The following is a 12,138-nucleotide window of genomic DNA, read 5'->3' on the forward strand; positions in this document are numbered from 1 at the left end:
AAGGTGGAAATGGGCTGTTTTCAAATTTTTCTATGACTGAACAGCTGTTACAAAGTTTTCTTTGATCGTCGCCGCGGAAAATAGGACACAATTCCGGGGCTAGAAACAACTCCACTTATGCAAACGCCTTCAAATATTGGATAAATTAGCGGAAAGTTTCAAATAGTACCGCTGTGAGGACCAAAACTGTTTTAAAGCAGTTTATTGGTTCAGAAAAAATGAAATTTTTAAAAGTGTATTTCCACTCTGAATAGTGAGTGATTTTATTGTGTATGAACAAGTACACAGATGAAATAACGGAAGGTATCGTAATTTATTTACTGGAGTTTTATTGATTATGGGCCAATAAGACCAGCAGGACAGTACTGTTGGTGGCCAACAGATCTGTTACGCTGAGCTGCCAAGCCGAGTAACACGAGGGAGAAGGGACGTTGGCAAGTTGCACAGTTTCGTCCTGGATTCAAAGTGAGTTGCTCTAGAGCGATGAATTAAGCACAACAATTCCTTCGAAAACTGCACAGTGTTTTTAGTCATCATGATGTGTTGTGAACGTGTAGGAAGGAGGCAACCAAACATCACAAGAACCCTACATAAGCCTACCAACTTCGATCGTTGTAGCCCTCTGCTGAGAGGCACGATTAGGTTCTTCCGAATAAACTGTGTAGCATCCATATTTTATAATGCACTACTCACACGGTTGCTGAAAACTCTTCGATAGCCCACGACTGGCCCTTCTTGGGGTTCATCAAGTAGGCGCAGCGCAGCCCCTGAGTTCCCGTCGGCCTTATGCTCTACTTGTAGCATCCAGTTACGTACGAACCTTCCGTACGTGATGACTGTATCGAAAATTGATTGCACACACCTGGAATGGCAAAACAAGACCGCCCTAATCCTTTACTACCTCGTAATCCGAAATATGTAACATTAAAAACCAGTGAACCCCATCCTGGAAGTTTTATTGCATTTTTCACACAAAATGAATGCATTTAGGGGTGAAGTATCAAAAGCGGATTCTATCCTGTGAGGTAAGGTAGTTAAGACGTAATACACTACTCATAAGGTTGCTGAAAATACCCTCTCCCAGTCCACGTCCTTCTTGAGGCTCCTGTGTAGGCGCCATCCCCGAGTTTCGGTCAGGTTGCTCAAAATTTGACCTCGATGGTTAACTCATCTGGGACTCAGGTAAATCTCTTGTTTACGACGTTCTCTGTCAACTGTGTGCCGCATTAGGCCACCTCATGTACGAAGAACGTCATGAACCAGAGGTTCCGCTTGGTTCCAGGGGACTCTCCCGTGAAAATCTATTTGGCATGTAGATGAGCGTGTAAGGTAGTTAGCGTTGAAAACGGAGGAACAGTACAAGATTGTCTTGTCCTTTTCGGGAATCGACCTCACTCAGGTCGGGAGGCACATTTGAATCTCAGACAGGTAGTACCAACCCGTAAAAATTAAATACTCCTCTCAGGAAGTTTCCTACGAAGTTGCACGAAAATCTCATCGCCTCGAGGGGCCACCTAATAGTAAATCAAGTAACTATTCCAAGTGAATGACAGATGAACACCGGGCGAGTACGTTGACCAAACTGCTGACCACCATCTTCAATGCCAACTACCGCGAGCTAAAATTCCTCAGTGAATCGTTGAATGTGCACTTCTGAGGATTCCTAACAGAGGTGGAACAGCTGTATAGAGCCTCTCAGCCGCCTTGATCTGGAGGTCCAATTGCACAAGTCACATTATGAACATCCCCTTTTCTTACTCACTTATTCATATCAGTAGTATGTTCTGGTGACATTACTTAAAGGTACGAAAATATGAAATTTTAAGTCACCAAGAAAAACTACTGAACTCAGCCAATCTGTGGCTGAGCAATCGCAACTGATGTAATAGAGGGTGGGTCAGTGTTACAATGTTTTACATAGATTATGGGGTTAGATTACTACATCATTTCAGCAAGCAAAAAAAGGTGTAAGGTTTCTTGAATAGTGTGATCCTGGAGGCGGAAGGGAAACCGCGAGTGAGGCAGCTATTTAAGTCGTCATCCTTTGAAATAACTGCACGCTGAGAACCTTTATTCTGGTACTTTCTCGTTCTCTCCAGCGAAAGTGATGAAATTAGCAATCCCTCCGATGGACGGAAAGGTCAAGCTAGTTTTTTTGGTAACAATCTTCGATGGGGGTGATAAAGTGCAGGTAGAAAGCTAGGTGGAAAATTCTTTTAAAAATCTTTCGCCGATCTTACTGAAAGTTTGTCACAGATTGCTCAGTGAGGAGTGGCCAAGAACCGATCACGTGATACACGTGACCAAAAGTGACCACACTGTTTCGGGATGACCTTGAGTGGCAAACTAGGAAGGAGAGAGGTGTTATGATACATGAGCTTCTACATCAAACTCGCGAAGTTTCTTGGTAAGCTATGTTCCGACTGGAAGGCGGTTCGGAGGGTTTCTGGCTGGTTTCGGTAGGAATCCATCGCGTCAGTTCTTTCCAAGATTGGATGTTCTATAAAGTGTTCAAAGAGCATCATCTAGTCTTGGTCAATCTTAGACATGGTTTCTTTAACGATTTTGTCAGTATGAGCACCAAGCATGAACACAAAGCATTTTGAAAGGATACACCAATAAGCATGTCTCATTTCGAACATGTTTTATTACTAAAAAGAAACATAGAAATGTGAGCGTCTCATGAGTCTGTTATTCATGAATTATTGACCAATTATTGATCAACAGTTTAATTCGCGTTTGACGTAATTTAATACTGTCTTCGAAGTAGACAATGTTCTACGGAGCAGTCTTCTGATCAGGATGAGGTTGACCTGATCAAAGACTTTTTCATCAAATCGAAGATACACTGGCTTGTTTGCTGTGAACGCACTATCAAAAACTCAGTTGCTAAGCAGGTATTTTGGATCAATTATCTTTCAGCAATCTTTGGATTCATCGCAGAAATTACAATGCAAAAATCGGAGCGGATCATGCTACTAGATATCAAATCGAACATATGGGCACGACATGTGGACGACACTTCACAATCGAAACGGGGGAGAACAAAAAATTTGCGTCCCTAGATGTGCTCGTCACAAGGACAACAAACGGTCAACTACAAACTGAAGTATACAGGAAAGAAAAGCATAGAGACCAGATTCTGAATTACCACAGCAACCATCCGAAATGTCACAGGCGGAGCTGTGTTTGAACCCTATTCAAACGGATTGCAACACAACGGAGGCGAAGAAGAGCGAAGACTTTACGAGACATTCCGAAATATGGCTACCCGAAGAATTACGAGACCAACAGCAAGCTGCTTTGTCAACACAACCAGAACAGAGGTAGATTACGCTGCCGTTGCAGAGATGACTGCACGACGTTCACGCACGCTGCCGTGCAGCAGAAACGTTGCAGAGATGACTGCACGACGTTCACGGCAACGTGGAATCCCAATGGCCTTCAAGCCCGCAAACAGGTTCAGAAGAACTCTCTCGAAACCAGAGAGAAGGCTGGATGCAGTGAAGAAGACGAAAGTGATCTACAAACTCAGCTGTAACGACTGCGACAAAAAATATGTTGGACAAACTGGAAGAAAACTTGCTACCAGATTACACGACCGCAGGCTTGCCAGCAGGAGACATGACCCAATGTCACTCATCTCAATCCACGAAGACAGAGAAGGACACACATTCAATTGGGACAATGTTCAAGTACTTGTTCGACACGTGAGCGAGAGTTTGCCGAGGCGTGGTACTTCACACAAAAATCGATCAATAAACAGAGATATTGACCAAGTCCTTCAGCCGTTACGAGCGGAAAAACCACACATGGGAAATTAAGAAACCTAACGACAACCAACGGACTGATGGGATCAAAGGAAGAAAATTACTAAAAACAGAAGGCTCATGAATCGATCAATCATGGAAACAAATTCAGACCACACCAGAACAATCACACACAGAACTGTCGAATTGAATGCGCTCAACGAACCAACCAGACACAAGAGATTGAGACGAACTCAGATTTACGGAGGACCAATCAAAATACGCGAAGACTACTTTTAGAGCTACCAAACACCGTTTAGAAGCTATATTGGCACATGCAAAAGAGGAGGAATTCACCCACTCAACCCTGCACCGACGAAGTCACTTCGATCGGTGAGGAACCGTTTGCAATCCAATCACCAAGCTCGGTGAACAGCAAAACAACCAAACAACGCATTCGAGCTACCTATGTTTCACAAAATTGCTAAGTTATCACTCTGTCTAAGCTATCAGGTGGGGCTAACTGACCAACTAGACTTTATCACTTGAAGTCATATCACAGCTAGATGCAACCGTACGCATTATCATGTATAAAAATCGTATTACTCCATTCGAGGTTAAAGTGTTTGAACTAGTGTGACAGCCGGTCGATCAAGGTTGACAACACTAGCTATATTCCTTTCACAGATAGTATTAGAAGAACCAGTTCCGAACGTAACGGGACTACGTAACTACCAATGGAATAACCACTTTTCGTTGAGACACATTTCATTGGTTGTTCTTCACTCGTCCTTGACAGATGAGTTGTATTCTTAGTACGCGACATTGATCAATAGAGCAGCTGGCTCGCACGTTCGTTGACTTTTTCTGGTTTGGTCAAGCGCACCAGGCGATCAAATGGCTATCCATAACGGGGTTCACGTTAATAAGAAGGCATTAAGGAGACTGTGGTCCACAACAGATAGCAAATTGGTGGTTATGCACTGCACGTGCCAGAGAAAGAATGTCCACCAATGGCAGCCTGAGAGCACTGGACCTTTGTGTGTGAACTAAAACGCCCACAATCAATCGGCGAAACCCACCAGCGGTGCTGATCCATGCATGTGTACATTTGAGCTCGACTCGTGCGATAATAAAGCGAGGAAACTTTGGAATTTTCAACTGAGTTTACATCTCATACTTGGGGGCAATCTACCCCAATCAGCCCAAAAGAATTGTATGGCTGTTTCATGGAAATCAATAATGTTTCGAACAGGCTAGTAGTTTGAACACGTAGTCCTTCGGCCTCGAACGGCTGGTCGGCATTTAGACACCCATCGTCCAGTCGCTGAATCCACATCAAGTAGTCACTTGATGATTCCTCAAACGAAACTTTCACTCATCACGTGAAAGTCACTTTCAGATGACTTGTAATGCAAAAAGATTCTGGAAAATCGCATAATAACGTGGCTTGGGGCAACCGGTTGGGGCACGTGATACGCACACTTCACTACGTTAAATCATCGGAGAATGCAGCTGGGCTGGCATGATGCGGTCTTCAGTGAGGTAGGCAGAAAATGGAGCTAAACAACAGGATCTATCTGTCCTTGGCAGTGTGCAACCCACGTCCATTTGCATGCCAAATGTGTGCGCGTTTTGTTCATTTTGTGTCACATGATGTCACCAGAATAGAACAGCAACTGAGTCTGTGAATAATGCACTACTCATAAGGTTGCTGAAAATCCGTCGACAGCCCACGACTGGTTCCGCCCTTCTTAAGGCTCATCACGTAGGCGCAGTCCCTGAGTTCCCGTCAACCTTATGTTCTACTTGAAACCAAATTGCACGAAATTAGCGAACATACACTCATTTGCAAACTTATTTGGTTTTTCAAGAGACTCAACTGGAACCCAGCTGAATCTCTCGATTTTGATGTATCCAGGCTACTGAATGTGCTGCACCAGGTCGCCTCATGTTTCAGTCGCCACGATATTCGAGATATCGCGATACATATACTTGTTTGTAATGTATTACTCATAAGGTTGCTGAAAACTCCTCGCCCACAGGTTTCATTTTATAGTATACGTAGGCTTCACAGAAAAGATGAACAAGTCGCGTTTTAACTGTATTGGAATCTCTTAATTTTCAAAGCATAATGTTGTGGTCTTAAAAGTGGCTTGTAGTTTTCTTTTACAGTGACTTTCGCTCAATCCACCCCCAAAATTCGGACCATGTTCTTTTCTCGATGTCACCTATCGATCCCGCAGGGGCTTCAAACTACTCAGCGCAAGAGTTAGAAAACATTGGTTGACCCGTACTTTTGGTTGGGGACGAGATGGCCCAAGTGGTTAGAGCGCGAATTTACTGACCTGAACTTCCGTGGTTCGAACCCGACCCGCTCTGCCTCTCGACTTCCCCTGTCTAGGCTTGGGCAAACTGGAAGTATCCCAGCCCTCGTGCAACCTTCGGGTGGCATGGGAGTTAGGCACCGAAAGAGTGCTAGAGCTGAACGATTTTATTTCTTATTTTTTGGTTGAACTTAAATATACTGAATTTCATCGACCTATGTAAAACTTCCAGCCTGAGAGTTCAGGTACTCTGGTATTCTGTCATGCTTTGAGTGACCACTGATTTCGGTCATGTGGTGACGCCCGTGGTGGCAAGATTTTGTTGGAATGGATGAGCTAATGACCACTGTGTGCATTTCTGCGAACAGCGAACATGTCATTTACTCTGACCAGATTCAGTCGGCTATTCCAGATGGTAAAACTCAGCACGCTTTTCTACTGGGGTCACGAACAGAGCGGGCTAGGGACGAGCTAGTTTAGTCTCAGTTTTTGATGTAATAGACTACTCACAAGGTTGCTGAAAGATCTCGACGGCCCACGACCGGTTTTGCCCTTCTCTGGGCTTATCAGGTAGGAGCAGCTCTGGAGTTTTCGTCAACCTTAGGTTCTACGAAGGGGAATATCATAAACGAGAGGTTCAGCTGCGTTCCGAAGGAGTCTCCCACCAAAAAGTAATTAGTTTGCGGATGTGTGTTTTGTAATGCTTACCCTTCTGCTATATTTTTCCTCAAATCAATTTCACACCGGCACCTACTACCCCCAATCCATTTTGTCTGTCTCATAATCACGCGTCAAAATAGTGACATGAATAGGATAATATGTCAACTCCCGTTCCATGACATTTTGAACGACACCAGGTGACTTCACATTGTTTTCATGTCCCACTCATTGCAATGACAGAACACAATCAAGCACACACACACACACGCGTCACTCGCGCGTCGGAACACAGACCGGCTTAAGCACCAAAAACTACGGACAACCAGGATCATGTAGCAGGAAATCTGCCAAAAGAGACTACCCACACCCAAAAGAACTCGGTGGAACCATTACAACTTACACTCAGAACGATAAGCCCTTCGTTTGAACCTTTCTATTTTTGGTATTGTATTGGACTTGATTGAGGTGCATCTAGTTACTGTGACCTCACTCCATCAAAATGCAGGTTTTACTAGTATCTCTTTCTCGCTTTCTGATTTACCAAGTGGTTTTTGTTGTTAACAAAAGAGAAGACTAATAGTGTACATGTATAAGTTAATCTGAAGTAATATTTCTCATGTCACAGTTCAACCGACCAAAAATAGTGTGATGAATATGGGGATCCTAATTATGGCTCCTAATATGAGAGCTCTAATTCTGAAATCTTCCCAAGTGGTGCTGTCGACGCATACCAAAAACACGCCAGAAACAAGTTGGGGGTGGGTACTACTACTACTGATGAGGAATACGAGTAGTATATAGTTTCTCGTAACTCCGCCCTGATATAATGGATTTATTACAGAATTTGTGGAACTTTTTTTTACAGCATTCGTTTACAATTGCGTGAAAGTTAACGAATTTCCAGGAATGTTCAAGAAGATGCGTTCAAGAAGAAGATGGATATTTGGTTATTTAAAAACAAGGTTCATTAGAGACGTTTACTTTCCTGTCCAGTAGTCTGTTTAGTTGGGGGTTTTTTTAGTAAACAATTCCGCAGCTTCCCTCCTTTCAACAGGACTAGCCGAGCCCGCAAAGATCTAATTGAGAGACGGAGTTACCAAAGTCATCTGTGTGCCCATTCGAGATCCTGTAATACACAAGCAAGCAAACACATGGATGTAAACTTGTCGTTGTCAGTGGAACCTCAGATTATCCTGCAGTGGAGTCAGCTGCACAAGATCTGGGTATTATGATACGTAAACAGCCAACTCCGCAACTATTTCCGACAGCTGGGTCAGTCAGTCCACTTTGTGGGTTGATCAAATAAATCCTATTAGTCAGCTGTGTGTGGGTGAAGGAAATTATTCGCCGCACGCGCCACCACACACTTAGTGGTGGATGCCAATCAGATACAACGATCATCATTGGTGGTCCTAAGTGAAGCGCGGCCCGACTGGAAGAATGGAGCAGCTGTGATACACGTTCGGTGAACCATTCGTTCCCATGGACACACCTCCAAGCACTAAGGTACCGGTTTTCCGAGCTATTCTGAACTCACCGTTTGTTCCATGATCCGGACTACTCGTGGATGAAACAGTCTCACGTTGGCCTGGAACCATATTAGGCGTTCATCCACTAGTTGAACACGCCGTCAGACTTGGGATGACAGGCGGATTGCAGATCGCGTCGGAGTTCTTGTTTTATTTTGGACTGGTTGTGCACTCACTATCTGAATTAGGCTGTCTCTCTCTGCGTATGAGTGGGAGGCGATCGTATTGCATAGCACAGTACGTGACAGCTGAATTGTCCGCGCTTTCCTCTCACTCCCATTCGCTCGTACAGAAGTAAAACAATCGGGAAGCTGTAAGCAAAGTTGATCGGCCGGATAGTGGTGTGTTCTGGCACTGATGTAGGTCATCAAATGACATGGCGCTCGGTTTCACAATGCAGTAATTGGACCAAAGTGTGTTTATACCCGTGCACATGTTTGTTTACAACTGAGGCTGACAATCGGGTTCTGCTCCTTTATGAGTGGCATTTTTGATGTTTTCTTTCAGGCTCCTATGGGAGTAGTGTTCGTTCAATGTTTGTATCCAGGGCGATTCCCTGTGCCCTGGAAAACGGAATAGGTGCGTGACCAAAGTTTGGCGTAGAGAAACCGGTGTGATTTTGCGGTGCCCGGTGGTGTGGGCGTTGTATGTGGTAAATATGACAACGTAGGATAGTTGAGGAAAAAACCTTCGACGGAGTACTTTCCAGGCAAGCCAAATAGTGTGTGGCTAAGGACGGAAACAGTAGACTCATTCGTGGTACTAATCAATGGACTACACTGCAATCACGTGTTCAAGGATTTTAAACTCATCCCGTAATTAAGTGACCTTTATATGCATTTAGGGTCAAAACACACCCGCGGGGGGTCGTAGTGGGAAACAGCTTGACACGGATGCATTATCGAGGGTGAGGAGTAAAACAATTCCTGAAACGAATTTTGAACAGCAAACCTTGAGACGACAATCCAAGTTTGTATGATGGAAACTACTCACAAGGTTGCTGAAAACTCTTCGACAGCCCACGACCGGTTTCGCCCTTCCACCTCGGGCTCATTAGGTAAGCGCAGTCCCCGAGTTTCCGTCAACCTTATGTTCTACCTGAACCCAAAATGCAGTGCTTTCAAGAAATACACTCATTTGCAAATCAATTTGGTTTTCACGAGAAACTCAACTGAATCTCTGGTTTATGATATTCTACAACTGAATGTGCTGCACACAGGCCGCCTCATGTTTTAGTTGGCACGACACTCGAGATGTCGCAGTATATTTTCATAAAGTCCAATTTGGGTTCAAGTAGAACATATGGATGACGGAAACTCGGGGACTGCGTCTACCTGCTGAGCCCCAAGAAGGGCGAAACCGGTCGTGGGCTGTCGAAAAGTTTTCAGCAACCTTGTGAGAAGTTTCCTTTATGAAAATCTAGCAGTTTATTTGAATAAAGCCCTATGCTGGAAGAAAAAAATGGAACAGAGAGAGGGACCTAGGCGCAGCCTATCACCTCAGATACTCATTCAGACATTCTTGATAGAAACTGACAATATGAACGTCGCTGACCTCGGTTAGCCTCCACATCTTTCGCTGTTTGAAGTTCGTTCGCAGAAGGAGCGTCACGTGAACCCCATCCGGGAAGGTTGAAAGCATTAAGAGCAGTTAAACGTTTCATAGCACTCTCCATTCCCTTCGTTATGTCACATTCTTTCCATCTTCGGGCCGCCGCCATTTCGAACAAGGTCCAGCCAACTTATTTTGCAGCGCTTGATGGATTATTTGAGGAAAGTACACTCTGTTTTCCGACTAACTTAAACCGAAATCGCTCATTCCAGCTCGTTCCAACCACAGTCTTGAGGCATTATTGGTCAGATACCTCGAGATATACTAGATCCTCCGCACAAAGTAGCCAATTCTCACCGAATTCCAACAATACAGCCTGTACTGTCTAGTCTTGTACACGAGGGATTCGACCTCCAACCGTTGGCCTTTTTGATGCCACAACTTTGTGCAAATTGCTAAAAGTAATCATGGCCTTTTAGTTTCACGCACTTTGTTCGTCTCTTACACTACCCAGAGTGCTAATTTAACTTGAGAGGTACGTCACTTCATAAATTTTTGCAGACATCTTCTTAGACTCTCCATTCCACAGCAAGACCTTGCACTTTTTGGGCGAGAAGCACATTCAGAAGAACTGGATGACATTGACGAGTTTTTCAAGTGATGCTTTTATCTTTTTCCAGAAATGATAATAAAGCCGTCTGAGTACTGCAAATCGACACGGGCTTTTGGTGACCTTCCGGAATTCTCCACATTACTTCATCCCTAGACAAAAATCAAGCGAGTGGACACCCTCATTCGATACCGCCATTTGTATAAAGGCCTTTAGAGAGCTCCTCATGCGCCGTCCACACCTCTCTTCCCGGCCGGAGTCTTGCTTGCTGTGTTAGGGTCCCCTGTTCGCACGCCACTGTAAAATGTGAAACGAGCGAGCCTGGTTACGACAGCATCAAGCGGATCCCTCTGAAACTGTCACACCTTCTTTGAACTCCATTCTTGAAAACAGACACGATTATTGACTCTCCCCTAAAGTTGGGACAATCTCTTTCACCTAAATAGAGACAAATACATTGGACAAGACCGACTAAGTATTTCGTTTCCATCTCCATTCAGAGTAGACGAGAGTTCGTCATGACCGACGGCGCGGTGACGCTTGAAGGGAGGAAAAGAACTCACTTATTTCCTGAACATTTGGTGGATCCCATTTCACTCTCCAGATCAACTTTGCGGGTCTAGAAATCTGCGGAGCATCTGTAGATGGCCTGCTGAATCGCTTTTGAAATTGTTCAACACTCTCGATCAATCTTCCAGCAGTTTTAGCGCGTTGCTCTAGATGCAGTGCGTAAATGTATCGGGCTGCGCCATTCCATAAGTCGAACGCTCATACAAGTGTTCCAAAATGAGCGACAACTGGTGAAACCAGGCCACACAGCTAAGAGCGGCGTGTTGGAGGTGGGCTTGCACGTGGGGCCGCCGTATGTGGTCAGCACACAACCGTCACAGGTGCTCACCTTTGTCCCCATTATAGCCTAAGACAACCAGCTTCAGCGGCTCACAGTCTGACTACTCGCGCATTCATACCCTCGGCAACCACATCAACACCTGAGCTGTTAACCCGCAGTCAGCGACTGTCGACATATTCAAGTGCCACTCTCACAGACGCTGCCCAACGAACCACACGTAGGTGACTATCGGTGGCATATATATCCATGTGTAGACCCTTCAGCTGATTGGCTTAGAGAATTAACAACCCCGGATGCTCAACCGGAAGCGAGTGTGAGCCTATGGGTTGGCCAGTTAGTTCTGATTGTAGTGTGACAGATGACCGTTCAGCTGCTTAGAGAATTAACAACCCCGGATGCTCAACCGGAAGCGAGTGTGAGCCTATGGGTTGGCCAGTTAGTTCTGATTGTAGTGTAGTGTATGAGGTGAATGCACGAATCTGCAAGACTCGGGCCGCGTTTGCTAACTTGAGACACCTATGGCGTCAGAATGGTTTACCGCTGAATCTGAAGGGACGTGTGCATCAAGCTACAGTACGGGCTGTTTTGTTGTATGGCTGTGAGACGTCTTCAGGTGTTCGACAATCGTTGTCTCAGAACCACAGCTCGTGTGGGTGGGTGTCGGCGAATCCGTAACGAGGCAGTTAGAAAGCGCGTTTTCGGTTGTGTAAGGGGTACTTCCATTGAAGAATGTGTCCAGCACCAGAGGCTGCGTTGATTGGGACATGTGTTGCGTATGCCGAACCATCGTTTGCCGAAGAGAGTGCCGTTTTCCATGCCCAACTCAGAGTGGCGTAAACAGAGAGGTGGTCAACCCTTGACT

At 45.0% G+C, this 12,138-nt stretch overlaps 2 protein-coding genes across 2 annotated transcripts in view; one reads left to right on the forward strand and one right to left on the reverse strand.

Annotated features, from left to right (window-relative positions):
- The window catches only part of T265_03478 (hypothetical protein), a gene marked incomplete at both ends in the record, with an annotated part of 4,946 nt that extends 1,753 nt beyond the window's left edge, over nucleotides 1-3,193 (forward strand). The window contains one exon of the mRNA XM_009167978.1: nucleotides 2,923-3,193. Coding sequence (XP_009166242.1) covers nucleotides 2,923-3,193 — 271 coding nt within the window. The remainder of the gene's footprint in view (nucleotides 1-2,922) is intronic.
- A 7,414-nt stretch (nucleotides 3,194-10,607) lies between these two features.
- The window catches only part of T265_03479 (hypothetical protein), a gene marked incomplete at both ends in the record, with an annotated part of 27,683 nt that continues 26,152 nt past the window's right edge, over nucleotides 10,608-12,138 (reverse strand). The window contains one exon of the mRNA XM_009167979.1: nucleotides 10,608-10,723. Coding sequence (XP_009166243.1) covers nucleotides 10,608-10,723 — 116 coding nt within the window. The remainder of the gene's footprint in view (nucleotides 10,724-12,138) is intronic.

This window comes from Opisthorchis viverrini, assembly GCF_000715545.1.
Source record: "Opisthorchis viverrini unplaced genomic scaffold opera_v5_50, whole genome shotgun sequence".
NCBI classification, from domain to species: Eukaryota; Metazoa; Platyhelminthes; class Trematoda; order Opisthorchiida; family Opisthorchiidae; genus Opisthorchis; species Opisthorchis viverrini.